The sequence below is a fragment of the Rousettus aegyptiacus genome, unplaced genomic scaffold (assembly GCF_014176215.1).
Source record: "Rousettus aegyptiacus isolate mRouAeg1 unplaced genomic scaffold, mRouAeg1.p scaffold_m13_p_11, whole genome shotgun sequence".
NCBI lineage: Eukaryota > Metazoa > Chordata > Mammalia > Chiroptera > Pteropodidae > Rousettus > Rousettus aegyptiacus.
Window position 1 is genome coordinate 6,308,707 of NW_023416286.1, and position 16,000 is coordinate 6,324,706.

General features: G+C 47.8%; 1 protein-coding gene across 5 annotated transcripts; it reads left to right on the forward strand.

The window, feature by feature from the left end:
* The first annotated feature begins 525 nt into the window (after positions 1 to 525).
* Positions 526 to 13,583, forward strand: LOC107520888 (C1q and TNF related 9). 5 transcript variants are annotated; one of them, XM_036228462.1, is made up of 5 exons: positions 526 to 1,423; positions 2,576 to 2,699; positions 8,030 to 8,211; positions 11,295 to 11,357; positions 12,680 to 13,583. In XM_036228462.1, the coding sequence occupies exons 3-5, from the start codon at positions 8,046 to 8,048 to the stop codon at positions 13,447 to 13,449; spliced, it is 999 nt and encodes a 332-aa protein (XP_036084355.1). In that variant the 5' UTR covers positions 526 to 1,423; positions 2,576 to 2,699; positions 8,030 to 8,045; the 3' UTR covers positions 13,450 to 13,583. The 5 variants fall into 5 exon arrangements, with proteins under 5 accessions (XP_036084355.1, XP_036084356.1, XP_016020606.2 ...); XM_036228463.1 differs by having other exon boundaries at positions 526 to 2,699; positions 12,686 to 13,583; XM_016165120.2 differs by lacking the exon at positions 2,576 to 2,699.
* The last annotated feature ends 2,417 nt before the right edge of the window (positions 13,584 to 16,000 follow it).

Genomic DNA, 16,000 nt, shown 5'->3' on the forward strand with positions numbered 1-16,000 from the left:
TTTATTTCATAGGCATCAACATTTGTATTTAGAAAATACTTTAACCGATTCTCTGACTTAATAACTGGTTTTTTTTTTTTTTTGTAAGCATTACCCTCAGTTGTATTTGACTCACCTCCTTTGCAAGGCTTTTGGTAACCTTTTCCTTTCATCTTAAATCATCAACTTCAAGATGTTGTTATCTGTGTAAGTCAAGTGACAGCTTCCAAACTGATGACTAGCTGTTGACAGCTGAAGTATGTTGTACAAGATTGCTGTAACTTGATATGTATTTTTGTTGAATGAAGTTTTTGTAAAAAAAAAAAAAAAAAAAAAACAATGTTATTTGAATGAATTTTTGTAAATGCTGTGAATCTATATTTGTTGTTTTGTATCTGTATATTAAAAATAATTTGCCAGACTGGTTCTGCTAATGCATTTGAGTATTAGAATAAGATTTTACATATAGATGGATAGATAGAGAGATAGATAGATAGATTTTATATGTGTGTGTGTGTGTATGTGTGTGTGTGTGTATTTTTTTTTTTTTTTTTAAACGGAGAGAATCAGAAGGGTGAATTCTGGAGTTCACAGCTCATTTCCTGCGTGGACATCGATTGACTTCTTTGTTATAACATTTCGTCCATTAATGAGCTCGATCAAACCACTGGATAGATATGGGAGAAAGAAGGCTCTGAGGGGAACAGATGGGGGTCACCTGACTTGAAATCATTCACTAAACGTCAGGATAAGACTGATAAGGCCAGAACCCAGAGAGAAGTCCTATTTCGTAGTAGCAGCTTTGGCTACGGGTGGTGGAAGGTAGGTGAACAGAACACACCTTTCTCCACCTATAGATTGGGCCCCCTTCTCCAGAAGATCTGCTGGTGGCCCTAGGCCCACTGACCCTTTGGGGTGGGGTAGGTGACAATTTCCTCCTTTAATTAACAGCCCAGAAAAGCTAAGTTAATAGCCCATTGTTTGCCATGACTGTAAACAGAAACTGACTTATAAAGGCTGCCAGGCAACTAGTCAGTCCCCACTTGTTTACTCATAATTTCCACCCACTTTCCCAAAGTGTCTCCCCCTCCTTGGGCTGGACTGAAAGATGGGGATTAGCTTAGGGGTGGAGTGGGGTGAAAGTGCTGGGAACCAAAGTCTGTCTCTCACAGGGTGGCTCCCAGGGGCTCCAGCTAGCACCCTATATAGGAAGGAGTGAAAATGGAGGTCTGTGGCCACTTCTAGAAGAGTCGCGACCCAACGGTGTGAGCCACCACCCTGTGGGCTGAGGAGACAAGCTGAAAGGTGCAAAGCCTCCCACGGAGCTTTCAGAGAAAGAGGCAAGACAAACGGGAGGTACAGTTAGGATTTGGCGTGAACTCTGCGGCAGCAGGAGCGTGCCCAGGTTCGGAAGGGACCTCAGGGTCTGGAGTCACTTCCCCTGGTGAGTATCGGGGCAGGAAGGCGGCCCGAGGAGGCCAGGCAGGATCCTGGAGGGGTGACGGTGTGACAGAGCCAGCCGGGCCGGTGGCATCGAAGGGCAGTGCAAGCCATATGAGACCGGAAGGCCGGGAGCCGGGTCTCACGGGCCTGCGGACCGTGACGAGGGGCTGCGAGTCAGTTTTGGAGGCAAAGGAACATCGTGGCCGAATTTGCATCGGAGCCCAGTCGGGGGGCAGGGTAAAGGCCGGGTTTAAAACCAGAGGCAAGGAGCTGGTCTGGGAGATGGGGACCCAGCCAAGAGACATGGGAAGGGACAGGAGGCTGGACGTGAAGGATGCTCCGCAGGACAAGAAGTCTCCGTCCTCAGCCAGACGTTGGCTGGAGAGAGGTTCTGCCTTGGGGTGACAGGTGGGCACCAGCGCCATAAACGCGGAATTCCTGCCCTCTCCCAGACATGCGGCGTGGAGAGGGCAGGAATTCCGCGTTTGTCCCTGACAGTCGAGTCTGGCCGGCAGGTAGTGAAAGGAGCAGGACGAAGCCCAGGAGAGAGGCCAGGGCCGGCAGAACAGACTGGACAAGGCACCGCCAAGGGCGGCTCTGAACCACGGGACCAAAGCTGAGCCGGCAGCACCAGGGACACCCAAAGAATTCACAGAGGAAGAGAAGGGGAGCAAGCCTGGGATGGAGAAGGGGGATGCGGGAGACGGGCGAGGTGGAGGGTGGGGGCGGCCAAGGCGGAGTGGGGAGGGATTGTCAGCTGGGTCCAGACTGAGGATGCTCTGGAGAAAGGACTAAGGGTGTCTTGGTGGAGTCAGGGATGGAGAGGGCAGGCTAGGGCATGGTGGAGGAGAAACCTCAGTGACCTCATTTAGTCCCGCCACGGCCCGGGGTGCTGGCACCGCTCTGCCCGCTGTACGGACAGGGAAACTGAGGCGTGCTGAGAGGAGAGGCGTCACCTCGGTTTAAGTGGGGCTTGCCGCAGCCGCATCCCCCACCTTCCAACGCGGTTCTTCTCAGCAGCTCTGAGACGCCGTCGGGTACCTTAGTCCTCTTAAGCTAGAGGTCAATGTTAGTGGACGCTGATCTGGAAAGCTAAGGGTAAATTTTGCATGGCATTGAAAAGGAACTTTCACCATATTTTTCTCTGTGTCAGGTAGACAATGGGCATTAAATCCTTACGTACACGAACGACTACAATTAAATTACGCAGAAGTGTGAAAGATCTAGCTACATGAAATCAGCTCTAACGGTCTGGAATCCGAATGAGGCCTGAATAGGTTGGTTGTCTTCAGTTTCGTCCTCTTGTCCCAGAATTGACCCCAGGGGCAGGGAACCTGGTCCAGCAAAGACGACAACATCACTTTAAAAGACCCCTGCCACCTGCTGTGGGGATTCCTTCCTCCAGACTCCTTTCTCTCATTTCATCAAAAAGTACCGGGCGGGTGGAAGAGCTAAGTTTTCTGAGCTGAGGGCCGCTGGCGGAAGATGCTCCCTGACTTAAGTGTTGTTGGAGTTTTTGAAGTTCTTCCAAGACATCTTGTGTCTCGCTCTGTTCCCAGCCCTTCCTGCTGTTTTGCAGATACATTCACCAGGGAATTGTGTGTCAGGAAGGCGTGATTTTATCTAGTGTGTCCTTGAGTGCTGGTTTGGTTTGCACAGCACCTGGGCGCAGCCAACAGCCCCGGGGGCCAGTCAGGTAAGTGCATGAGGAAACAATTTCTTTACATTCAATTTAAGGCATCTGAGTCCTAAAACAGTTCTTTTATTATCAGTGTGTGACAATCCTGCTCAATTATTTTCCAAGTAGGTAGATATCCAGAGTTTTGGGTAAGAAAGGAGTAAGCCAGTTCCAAAATTCATTCTCGAAGAGGCTAAACAGGAGATAAAAGCCGAACTTGTCTCTTCTGCCAGAATTCTACAAACTGGTCAGGAGGAGGCATAGAACGGCAGAACAACCATAAGAATGAACAGGCCTTTCGATAGAGCGTTCTAGAGAAGCTTGTAGATTATTTTGCACAAATTTTAATGTGTACCTTTTTTTTTTTTTATTTATGGCTATACTAATTTACACTGTACTTTAAAAAAATAAATAAATAAAAAGCCCTTCAACATATGCCGAAGAAGAAATACCCAAAGTGTACAATGTACAGAGCACATGGAAGAAAATGTATCCAGTGAAGCCAGTTTAGAGATTTGTAGATTCTTAGACCGTCAGATCTGGGAGGGATGTTTGCCAGCTGGTTCATCTCTTGCACAGGGAAGCAGAGTCTCTGAGGTTTGGAGACCCAGGAAAGATTGCTCAGCGGGGTTCTGGCAGGTCTTCACTGATTCTTAGCTTTTGGGGGCATAAGAATCTTGAAGAACAGAAATCCTTGACCTTGGCTGTGAATTCGGGACATCACGTCCTTGCAGAAAATTAATCAGGGGAGGCATGGCGTGTTCTTTTATCAAGAAATTCAGCGCTGAAGGAGAAGTATAGGTCAAGAATAGGAGAAACAACCCAGAAACAAGACATTCACTAAAAGTGTATTTTATTTGGGACTAAAACACAGTAACCCCAAAGCATTTGTAGTCTGTGTCCCTTTGCCCCGAACTGCATCCGTGTGTCAGGTGTGTGAGTTCACAGCAGCTTCCCGGGTCCCCCCTCTCGCCCTCCCCCCCCCACCCAACTCAGTGGTCAGCAGAAGGTTTGGTATCTCCTCTCTGCATTCCTTTGGATTGTATTGATCTGCCTGAGGCAGTGATGATAGTTATTTGTAATATGTCGCCTGAGGGGTCGTATACCCAGTGAGTCCTCTGACTACTGCGCTAACTGACTACAGAAGTCCACAAACCTTCCTCATTTTGTGGGCAAGTGAGTGCCCACACTTTCCACAGCAGAAACTTGCATGAGTCATGCAGCTGCTGGCTGAACTGTGTGTAAAAGAGCCCCCAAATAATGGTTGCTTAGGCGAGTTAGTAGTATATTACTGTCTCGTGTCAAAGATGGGCTGGTCTGTGGAGTCATCAGAGACCAGGATTTTTCTATCCCCAAAGCGCTGCCCTCCTTTGAGGAGTCCGAGATGGCTCACCATCCCACGCACGGTCCAGACATCGGAAAGAGGAAGGGGCAAAGGAGGTTATGCCCTTTTCCTTTAAGGCCCACAGGTTGCTTAAGCCCCTTTTGCTCACTTCCCATTGGCCCAAACCTAGTTTCATGTAAATATCTGGGCTGCAAGGGAGGCTGGGAAATGGAGTCTATTTGGGGCAGCCACATGCCTGCTAAAATTTTTATGACTGTGCAAGAAGGTGAGAAGGGATGTGGGAGAAACTAGTAATCCTCACCACAAGCGCTGACAAGGGTTAGATTTAATACCCAGTCACCTCCCAGGTGATGATCTGTACATGGGTAGAACCAGGATAACCAGCCTTGTCCTCCTTCCTGTCTCCTTCCTTTTTCTTTTTTTTTCTTTTCGGGGCGGTTCTTTTTTTTCTTTGGGGTTTTTTGTTTGCGGGGGGGGGCGGGGGAGGCGGCGGGCTTTCCGGCTTCCTCCTTCTTCTGCGTTTCCTTCCTTCCTTCCTTCCTTCCTTTTTTCCTTCCTTCCTTCCTTCCTTCCTTCCTCTCATTCATTTATTCATTCAACCATTCAACAAACATTTGACTGTGATGTACTGAAAATAAGAAAACAGAGAGATACACTCCCTATCTTCAAAAAGCTATAGCCTCGTGGGTACCTGATAAGTGACCCTTAGCCTCCATGAAGAACAGACAAGGGTTGGGGGGCACGGTGATTCAGATGAGAGAAAGGGAGAGAGGCAGGAGAGATGAAAAGGTGGGAGACGGGTGGGGACCTAGTTCTATGCATTTTGAGGAGACGCCAGATGTAGAAATTAAAAATCGAGTTATGAGCTGGTTGAACTCATTAAGTGGGAGCCAACCCACGGCTTTGTGAGAAGCACAAACGTAATTTTCTTTTTATTTTTTTTTAAAATAGTGTATTAATACAAATTCTACCGCATTCTTTGTGCAAAGCCACATGTCCCTCTACTAAATTTTATTATTAGATAAGATGCCGTAACTTACTTCACTGCTTATGTGGGTGGCAAGTATCTTTAACTATTCAAAAATCAATCACCGAAGGTGGTCTTCACGCTAGGCATGAAGTTTAATTAAGCAAGCAAGCTACAGTCTCTGCCTATATCGAGTACACAGAACAGTGAGAGAAGGGTCAGTGTTTGCTTTTATCTTAGCTTTTCTACAGCTGGAGAAGAACATGGAGTTTATCGCAAGAGTATGATCTCCTCACCTTTTCATTATTGGAAGAATTGTCACACACATTTTTAAAAAAATTAAAAAGGGAAAGATACAGACCCCTTAACAGAGGTTGGTCCACACAGTTTAGATTTGACTACTTACTGCCAGTCACTACCGAGTTAAGCGAGTGAGGCCAGCGTAGGTTATTTATGGGATTTGGCTCTAAGAAAACGCAACTCAATTTCCTGAAATGGCGTAAGGTTGTGACTACAAAGGGAAACACCTTAATTTCCTTTTCCAAAAATACTCCCTCTGCCTCAAGCCCTGTGACAATTAGAGGCCTCCGTACGGTGGCAATATCATCCTTTGATTGACAGAGACTATCTGGTTTTTAAAAATATGTATCTAGAAATATTTTTACAGACGCTGTAAAAAAGCATTTTTTTTAAAAAAAGGAGAAACTCCCAGAATCCCAGCATTCCAAAGCAACCACATTCAGTTAGATCTATTTGCTTCTAGTTTTTGTCAACATGCATATATAATTACATACGTACATTTGTAATGTGCACGGTGCCTTAGTATTGTTTTTAAAAAATTCGACATGACATATATCTTTTACATATTTCTACAAGAATTTCCTTTGTAATTATTCCAGCGGTTATGTAATATTCTGCTTACTGAAACAATGTTGTTACACGTCACAATGTTGTTACAGACAGTGCTGGGGTTAATGCGTTTGGCACATGAACTGTGGGTTAGTTACTAAGAAGAATTTTAAGGGTGAGATTACTTGGCCTTAGATATGGACGTCTTTTCTCTTTATCTCCCCGAAGGGCTGTGCAGACTTCCAGTGCCTTCACCAATGGTTCTGGTTTCTGAACAGTTGCACGAAATGTATGTTGTCATTTTTTTTTGAGTCCTAAGATACCTGCCATGATACAGTCATATTTATTCATTCTACTGTTCCAGGCTTTAAATTGAGTACTGGGAATATAATAATGGGGAAAATACTGTCAGATGGGGAGCCAGATTTTTAGTTACATAATTACAGAAACAAGTGTAACCTCTCACCCATGGTATTCTGAAAGAGAGGGACAGGGTGCTGTGTCCCCACGGGGAGCTTTGACCCGGTCAGGGGGGCCCCCCACATCTCGAGTGTTGGTTCTACCGCGGCGTCTTGCCTGAGCTGTTCTCTTTGTCTAGAACATTCCACCGGATCCACTGCTCCCCTCCCTAGCTCTCAGCCCTGACCTCACATGCCAGCATTGTCTTAGCTACTGATGAGGTCGGAGAGCAAATCGATGACTCGCAGGGAGGACTTACAGGTGTGCTTCTCGAACCCCGTGCCGCTCCACATGTGCACGTGCGCCGCCTTTCTCCACGGTGCCCTCCCGTGAAAACAAAACCCGAACTCGAAAAATCGTAGTAGGGTGGCTTGAAAGCTTTACTATTTGTAAACTAATTAATTTTTTTTTTTTTTTTACCGTGGTAAAACATACATAACACAGTTTACCGTTTCAATCACTTTTAAGTGCCCAGGTCGCTGCGTCAAGCACATCCACATTGTCGTGCCGTTTTCAGCCCCCCCAAACGGGAGCTCTGACCCCACTGGACACTGACCCCCTCCGCCCCTCCGCACGGCCCCAGGTGCCCACCATTCCACGCTGTCCCTGTGACCGGGACTAGTCCAGGTACCACACACACGGGCGGAATCGCGAAACATTTGCCCTTTTGTGACTCGCTTCTTTTCACAGAGCATATGTCTTCGAGGTTCAGCCGTGTTGTAGCGTGTGTGGGAATTGTCTTTGTTTTTAAGTGTGGCTGATATTCCATGGCAATGATAGACCACATTGTGTCCATCCGCTCACCTGTCAGTGGACACGTGTGTGGCTTCCCCCTTCGGGCCGTCGTGAATAATGTGGCTATGAACCTGTGTGTGGCCATACTTCTTTGAGGCCTGGCTCTCAGTTCTTTTGCATACAATCCCCAGAGGCGGGATGGCCGGATCCGATACTAAGTCTATGCTTGCTTTACTATTTACAGTGTGCTTTCATGCACTTGGCGATCAAATTTGGATTTTACAGCAGCTCTGTGAGATCGGTGAGCTCCAAAAATGTGGTTTGCCCAAAGCGAACTGATAAATGCAAGTGTCCTGACTTGGCGCTTGGCTTTCTCCTTGCTTGCTCACCTTTAAAAGTGGTCCCGGTCACACGTGTCCCTTCCAAGGACAATGTCCTTCTGATGTAAGCAGCTTGGTCTGCCACCAGCTTGAACACTCCACCCAGGTTTCGCCTGGGTGGGTCTATTTCCCACAGCAAGGAGCAGAGGCAACGGTTTCACCTTCTGGGTCTGTGTTTCTCTCTTTCCGCTCAGCTCTGTCACCTGAACCATGAGGATCTGGTGGCTCCTGCTTGCCACTGCAGCCTGCGCAGGGAACGTGAACTCCCAGGACACGTGCAGGCAAGGGCACCCCGGCGTCCCCGGGAACCCCGGTCACAATGGCTTGCCCGGAAGAGATGGACGAGATGGAGCAAAGGGTGACAAAGGGGACACAGGTACTCACCACCTGGTGGCGTCCGCGGCCCTTCCATGTATTCCTCCATTTTTTTAAACCTCATTCATTCATTCATTCATTCATTCATCACCTATGCGGTCATCCTCCCATCAACCATTCACCCACAGTCCAGCAAACACTGCGAGCCTGCCCCTCGGTGCTGGGGGACAGTACAAGGCCGAGAGGACCCCCATCCTCATGGACTTTCTCATCTAGTGGAGAAACCTGTTCTCAGTCGTCGGCTTTGCTACCACAGGGCCATTTTCAGGTGTATATCGTGTCCTAGATCTTCCTGCCTCAGGTGACAGGTACGACGAATCAGTGGCAGATGGGGCCTCTAGAGAGATCCAGTTGCTAGGTGTTTGCCACAGAGCACCCAGCTGCAGTGCACGTAAGAGCTGATGCTCGCCATGCTGTGAGGCAGGTGACGTAGAGTGACAGAGAATACGAAAATGGATGATCGCCTGAAGCCACACCAAAGCTGCTCCTCGGGGATCTATGTCATATGTTGGGGCCTTCCCCCAGGGTTTGGGGTTTGGGGGACAGGATCCGGCCCCAAGAAAGGAAATTTGCAAAAGCCTGGATGTGGGAGCGATTTTCATAACACCAACCTATCGGCTTGGTTTTTGAACGGAGTTCTTGAGCCCTGGTCTGACCATAAGCCGAATGAACCATCTGGATGCGGGAAGAAAACACCGGAACGTCTACTGACATTTAAAAAGATTTTTAAGTGAAGAAAAAAATCGAGCTTTGAAAATATTTAATATAGGCATGCCTCTTTTTTTTCTTACTTCACTTTATTGTACTTCACAGATGTTAGCTTTTTTACAAATCCAAGTCAAGACCCCACCCCCCCACCCCCACCTGCAAAAAGATGACGACTCGCTTCACTGGCATGGTCGGCCTCGCTCAGACTGTTCGCAGAAGGACAAGTGTCATTTGAGGCCTGATATATGTCCTGTGGGAAGAGCAGGAGCCCCACAGTGCGATCAGGCTGGCTGAGGGGTCCTCACACGTTCACAGATCTCCTCAGTGTGCTCTGTGGTATGGCAGTTACGTGCACCCAGGCCAGGCGGGGTTCCAACTATACTATCGAACTATCAGAATAGATGGATGCCTAAAATACTCCTGCCAACAAACTGAGGGTTGCGGGCAGAAACATAAAAGACTCTCGCAAACAGCACAGCTGTCGTTTCTAGCCTGAGTGTAAACTCTTCAACAGTATGTTATTAGGGGAAAAAACACTGATGAACTAGTCAGATTGGACAAGAAGTCTGACAAAACCTAGAAATTATTAAGGCGTTGTGCATGGGAATTTATATTTCCATCTATTAAAGCGAACCTCATCCTAACTCTAAGTTGTACCAGGAGATATCAGTCATTTATAGGAAGAAGCATCCCAGTTAATAAGGTCTTTCAGGACTGTGTGAAATGTGAACACAAACTGCTGTCATTTTTTTTCTCAGCGATACATTAAATAGTGGAAAATCGTCGCCAAACTTAACGATAAACACGTAGAAGTCACTTTTGATATTTATTAATCATGTCAGAAGATTAGATATTCCTCTGGCTATTTTAAAAATGTTTGAAATAATATGCAGAAGGCATTTTCAGGACGGACTAAAATGAATGCTTCGCCAGCAAATGCTGTTGGAATGTGGATTTTTTAAAAAGCCTTTGTTAAGATTTGGAGAAACAAGTATTCAGTGACTTAGTACAGGAAGTCTGCTGCCCAGATGAATTAAAGTCTAGGTGTTCTCTTTTCCTGCTCGTGGCATTTGGTAGTCTAGCCCGTTTACTGGGTGGACTGGATGGAGGAGAGGGTCACCAGGAAGCAACGTCATTTCTCTTTGCCCGTCACCCTGCAAGTCCGCTCTGGGCGGGTCTCCTCCTGGATCACGTCTCCAGTGAGTCCGTATTGGTCTTAGGCATTAGTCCTGCCTCATGTCTGGGTTGTAAAAAGCCCAGTCCGGGCTCATGGCAATACCTCAGTTTAATGAAGTCCTTGTTTCTACTCTCCCACTGGGACCGTGCAGTGTGTGTGTGTGTGTGTGTGTGTGTGTGTGTGTGTGTGCGCGCGCGCTCAGACACCACAGGGTTATGTGCTCAGGTTACACCTGTGTCTTCATGATTTCTCCACCTTTCACGTCCACTGTCCCTCCTCACCGAAAGGGCCACCACGCTTGACTCCCGAGATGGGGTGGGGCCGGGGAGAAGGGGCGCAAGGAGGTATTACCTAGCTGGCGCTGTTAAAATCTGGCGTGGGTGCCCTCTGAAGAAGACGACCCAAAGCTGGCTTTTGTCTCGTGAGATTCTTCTGAGGTTCTTTGTGGACCCCCTTCTGCACCGTTCCTTGGAGCGGCCAATGCATTCACTGCCTCACTGCATCTGAAAGCTCTCCGATTTTTCACGCACTCCCTCGCTGTCAGGGTCCCCTTGCCTCCGCAGCAGTTTTCCTGGGCAGGCCCTGACTGAACACCTCCGGCCCGGCACCCCCGCAGGCACCCCCCTAGCCCGCCCACGGCTGGGCACCTGTGCCCTGCCAGACCCCAGAGGTGGTGGGCATTCCTCACGCCTCACCATTTGGGCAGCTGTGCTAGAGAGACCCTTCCAGACCCTCCCTTCCATCCCAAATTGTGCTGTGTAACCATAGTCACCTGTGTTTTCATAGTGGGCTAGAAAACCTTCCACCCCGCTCTCTGCAAGGATGATAGAAAAGGAGCGGAGGTAAGGAAGTCGCCCAGGGCTTCTGACATCCGGTCACGTCCTGAGCCCCCACCGTGTGAGAAAACGCAGTCGTGATTGTCTGTCTGTGCGCACACTTCGTTCTTGTCCCGCCTTCTCGGAGCCGGCCGCGTGGGAGGTCCACCCAGTTCCTTTCATAATTCCCTTCTCCTGCACAGCTCGGCCCCCTCGCCGTTTGCTCACACCTGCCTGCCTCCACCTGCACTTCTGTGGGGAGAGCATGAGTGTCCGTCTGGGGGTGGCCCCCGGACTGTCCGGTCTACACCACTGGTTGGGACCGATGTCTAGGAACATCAGGAAAATTGGAATTTCACTCCTATTCCCTTCTTTTCCACCTAGGAGAACCAGGCCGCCCCGGCGATTCAGGGAAGGACGGAATGAGTGGAGAGAAAGGAGAACGAGGTGAGGAATTGCGTTCCGTTTTACCATCCCCTAAAGTGGAGCCATCAACGATTTAGCAGTCGTTAGTCAATGCTTACCAAGGACACATTCTTTGCTTGGGCTGGGCCAGGTGACGATGCAATGGCAGAGGTGACACAGTTCCTCCCCTCCAGGAGCTCACGATGCAGCGCAGAGATCGGCAAACTCTTCTGCAAAGGGCCAGAGAGTGAACATTTTCAGCTTTGCAGGCCACGCGGTCTCCAGCACAACCGCTCAATTCTGCTATTGTAGCGAAAAGCAGCCATAGATACACACAATAAATGGGGCTGTGTTCCAAGGGGACTCTGCGAAAACCGAAACCTGAATTTCATATAACTGTCATGCATTGCGGAATATTATTTGTGACCTCTTAAAAATGTAAAGCATTCTCAGCCTGTGGGCCATACAGAACCAGACGGGAGGCGGGATTTGGCCTGTGGGCCGCAGCTTTCCGAAGCCGGAGCTGTTGTGTGAGCATTGAGGAATGACACTGCGTTTTGGCTCAGTGCATCTGGCGACATTACAGGGACAAGGTGGCTCTGAAGGGCAGGACGAACTCTTGGCAGCTGTGACTGATGGGACAGGAGACTGGCCAGATGGGCAAACACATACAGCGTTCGCTTCACGCGAGGTCGCTCCAAGTGCTTTTCATGTACGGACTCACTACAGTGGCCCACAAACGGGGCAGTAAAACTATCCCAACACCGCAGAGGAGGAAACACAGGGGAGGGTGACCTGTCGACTTGTCCGATGTCCCCGGCATGGCGGTGGAGAGGGGGCCCAACGCTGGCCTTGAAGTCCGGGGTGCATGCTCAGAACCAGTGCTGTCTAGCCCAGGCGGGGGGTGGGGACATGCCGAGTGGACCTGTGAATGACCAAGCGTGTGATGGGGTCGGCACGTCGCAGGCTGGGCGGTACAGGAGAGCCATCGATGCCACCCACAAGGGTTTGTTTGGTGTTCAGTCCCGTGAGGCGCTTTTTGGGGGATGTCATGTAATCGAGGGGCGGTTTGCCGAAAGTCACCTGAGTTGATCAGCTCTCTGCTGTTCTTCGGGATCCCCAAGGTGTGTGTCGCTCATAGCGACCTAGGTGGTAAGGGGTGATAACTGATAACGTAGGCGGAGGTCGAAGGCGATTTTTGTGTGCGTGTGATTTAGGAGCGGATTTTCAAGCCCTGACCACGCGCCGAGCCTGTGCGCTGCTACACCGCGCTCGCAGGCTCGATGACGGAAAACCAGAGTTGCTTTTCACGAGGCGGTGTTTCATAAACCATGTCTTCCTCTGTTCTCTCCTCCCCTACTTAGGAGCAGATGGAAAAGTTGAAGCAAAAGGCGTCAAAGGTGATCCAGGCTCGAGAGGACCGCCAGGCAAACACGGGCCCAAGGGAATCGTTGGTCCCCCGGGGGAGAAAGGGCTCAGGGGAGAGACGGGCCCTCAAGGGCCAAAGGGGGACAAAGGTGACGTGGGTTCCACTGGTCCGGAAGGACTTAGGGGCAACACCGGTCCTTCGGGCCCAACTGGTTTACCGGGCCCCGTAGGGCCCCCTGGAAAGCCTGGTCCCAAGGGAGAGGCTGGGCCGCTGGGGCCCCAGGGTGAGCCAGGAGTGCGGGGGTTGAGGGGCTGGAAGGGGGATCGCGGAGAAAAAGGGAAAATTGGTGAGACGCCGGTCTTGCCGAAAAGCGCTTTCACCGTGGGGCTCACGGTGCTGAGCAAGTTCCCGCCCTCGGACGTGCCCGTCAAGTTTGACAGGATCCTGTACAACGAATTCGACCACTACGACATAGCTACGGGGAAATTCACCTGCCACGTTGCCGGCGTCTACTACTTCACCTACCACATCACCGTGTTCTCCAGGAACGTGCAGGTCTCTTTGGTCAAGAATGGGGTAAAGGTTCTGCACACCAAGGACAGTTACATGAGCTCCGAGGACCAGGCCTCCGGGGGCGTCATTCTGCAGCTGAAGCTCGGGGACGAGGTGTGGATGCAGGTGACAGGCGGGGAGAGGTTCAACGGCTTGTTTGCGGATGAGGATGACGACACGACTTTCACCGGCTTCCTTTTGTTCAGCAACTAACGATGCAGAAGCGTCTATAAATAAATCTGCCTCGCTATGCATCAGAATGAGTTCAGCGGAGGCGTGGTTAGATAATCTTTCTATATTAATTGCTCTCGTTGTTTAAATAATCATTAAAAAGTGGAAACTGGAAAGTTGTTCCTAAAACAGATTCTATGTCACTCACTCTCTAAGAGTAAATTTTTAAAGACTTGCATTCTTTATTACAATTTAATATTTTCATCATTCTTGTTACCTGAAAAATCCTTTTATTTGCATTTCCTGTGGGAAGAGTGTTTTGCTATCATTTTAGTACTCGAAGGAGCCATAATATGATTTATCGCTCAGGTGTATTTCTGAGGACATTAGGGAGGACGAAAAGGAAAATGTTTTTTTCCACTTAGTGACTAATATCAGTTTTAAGCTGGTGACGACGAGCTCATATTCTAACTTAGGTTTTGCTTGCCGTTTAATTCAACAAATAGTTGTCTAGAAAATTTTTGCCAGACTTGAATCTGTATTAGTTTCCTGAAATTGCTATAAAAAATACCACACACTGGGTAGCTCAAACAACAAAAATTTATTCTCACAGTTCTGGAGGCTGGAAGCCCAAAATCAAGGTGCTGGCAGGGCCAGGTTCCCACCAAAGCCTCTTGGAGAGCATCCTGTCCTGATGCTCCCCGCTTCCAGCCGTCCCAGACATGCACTGGCTTCACTCCAAGCTTCACCTCTGACTTCACACGGCCATCTTCCTTCCATACACAAAATCCCCTCTTCTTATAAGGACGCCAATTATATTGAATTGAGATGGGCCTAAGTATGACCTCGTCCTAACCTAATTATATCTGCAAAGACCCTATTGCAAAATAAGGTCACAATCACAGATACGAAGGGTTAGGACTTTGAGATATCTTTTCTGTAGACACGACTCAACCCATAACAGTTTGCTTTTCAATCCCCAAAATTCGAGTTCTTCCCATTTGCAAAACATATTCATCCCATCCCAACATCCATAAACATCTGAACAATTTCAGCATCAACTCTAAATCCAAAAATCTCATCTAAGTATCAACTCAAAGTCAGAGATCTCACGATCTAAATCACTTAAGTCAATTATGGGTGAGATCTATTGTGCGAATGAATCATCCTGGGGCAAAATTCTGTATCTGTGAACCTGTGAAACCAGACAGCAAGTTATGTACTTCCAAAACCAATGGTGAGACAGGCACAGGACAGCCACCCTGTTTTATAAGGGAAGAAAGATGAAAGAGAAAAGGGACCATAGGTCCCAAAAAAGTCTGAAACCCAGCAGGGCAAATCTCATTGGATAGTTTTCACTATTTACTGTCTAAAATTTTATATGAGCTATGCAAGGGAAAAAGGTTACTGGACAGAGACACCAGAGTTAGAGTTTGAAGTGGACGATACGGATGAATTTACTAAGATTGTAGAGGGAAAGGGAAACTTGACCTTCAGGCCTACAGCTGAAATTTCTTGTTCAGACAGGCACCAACCACTTTCCTTTCTCCTGATGAAAATGTCCTAATGTCCACTCCCAGGCCCAGGCTTTTAGATGTTGGTGACGCTCCTCTGTGGGGTGGGCACAGGACTCAGGTGTGACCTTTCTTAATATATATATTTCTTCTAGAACAGAGTCTTGTCTAGGGTGAAGCAGGTGAAGCAGGTGAGATGTAAAACATGTTTTAAAGATCTTCAAAGAGATAACATTGATGGAGTGGGGTTGGCGGTCTAGTATGCCATTTGGGATTATTTCCCATTGGTCGTCTGTGTATCTGGACCACAATTTAAAAAAGTCTAATGATGACATGCACTCCGAGACAGAAGACATCTTGTTAACTTGGCACAAGTCATCATTCATTGAGGGCATTCTTAGGCTTAAATGTTCTCATTATAAATGGTTAGGTACCCTTGTATAAAAACCATTTGGGGATAAAGGAAGGCTCTTGGATTTGAAACTCCTTTTTAAAAAACCGTATGATAAATTAAGCATTTTTGTCAAATATATTGATCATTTTTCTTTTTTAGATGGCATATTTGACATCTTTGCAAGGACCCGTTATATAGGTGTTAGGTCTGCAATGTGGGGTGGCTGCCATCAAGTCCCCTAAGAATCCACCAGTTACAAATAAAGTGATATTAATCAACATAGAGTTAGGAATTTGGGGATTTTAAATAGCTTTAAATCTTTGATAAAGGAAAAAAAAACAGTCAAAAAGGAAATCACAATTTACCATATATAAACAATGAAACATAGAATTGATAGTGAAGTTGTAAAGAATTGTAGAGGTACACAATAGTATTGTCTTAACTAAACTTTAATTATTTATCATCATTTTCATAATCTCCATCACTTGGGCTTTTCCTCACCAGGCTAAATTGAAAACAAACTCCATTTAAAACTAAATTGTTTGGGGGCGAGGAAGGGGGAATATTTAGAAGCTATCTGTAGGGAGCATGCATACCTCTTGGCTTTCACTTCTGGCTCTCTGGAACTTTAGAGAAGGTTCTTAAAACTGCTCAAACCCAGCAGGCAATTCTGTTCCTTTAAGCT

Coding starts and splice junctions, on each gene's coding strand:
- LOC107520888 (XM_036228462.1), top strand. CDS start 8,046: ATGAGGATCTGGTGGCTCCTGCTTGCCACTGCAGCCTGCGCAGGGAAC. Junction 8,212..11,294: donor GGGTGACAAAGGGGACACAG/GTACTCACCACC, acceptor TTTTCCACCTAG/GAGAACCAGGCCGCCCCGGC. Junction 11,358..12,679: donor TGGAGAGAAAGGAGAACGAG/GTGAGGAATTGC, acceptor TCCCCTACTTAG/GAGCAGATGGAAAAGTTGAA.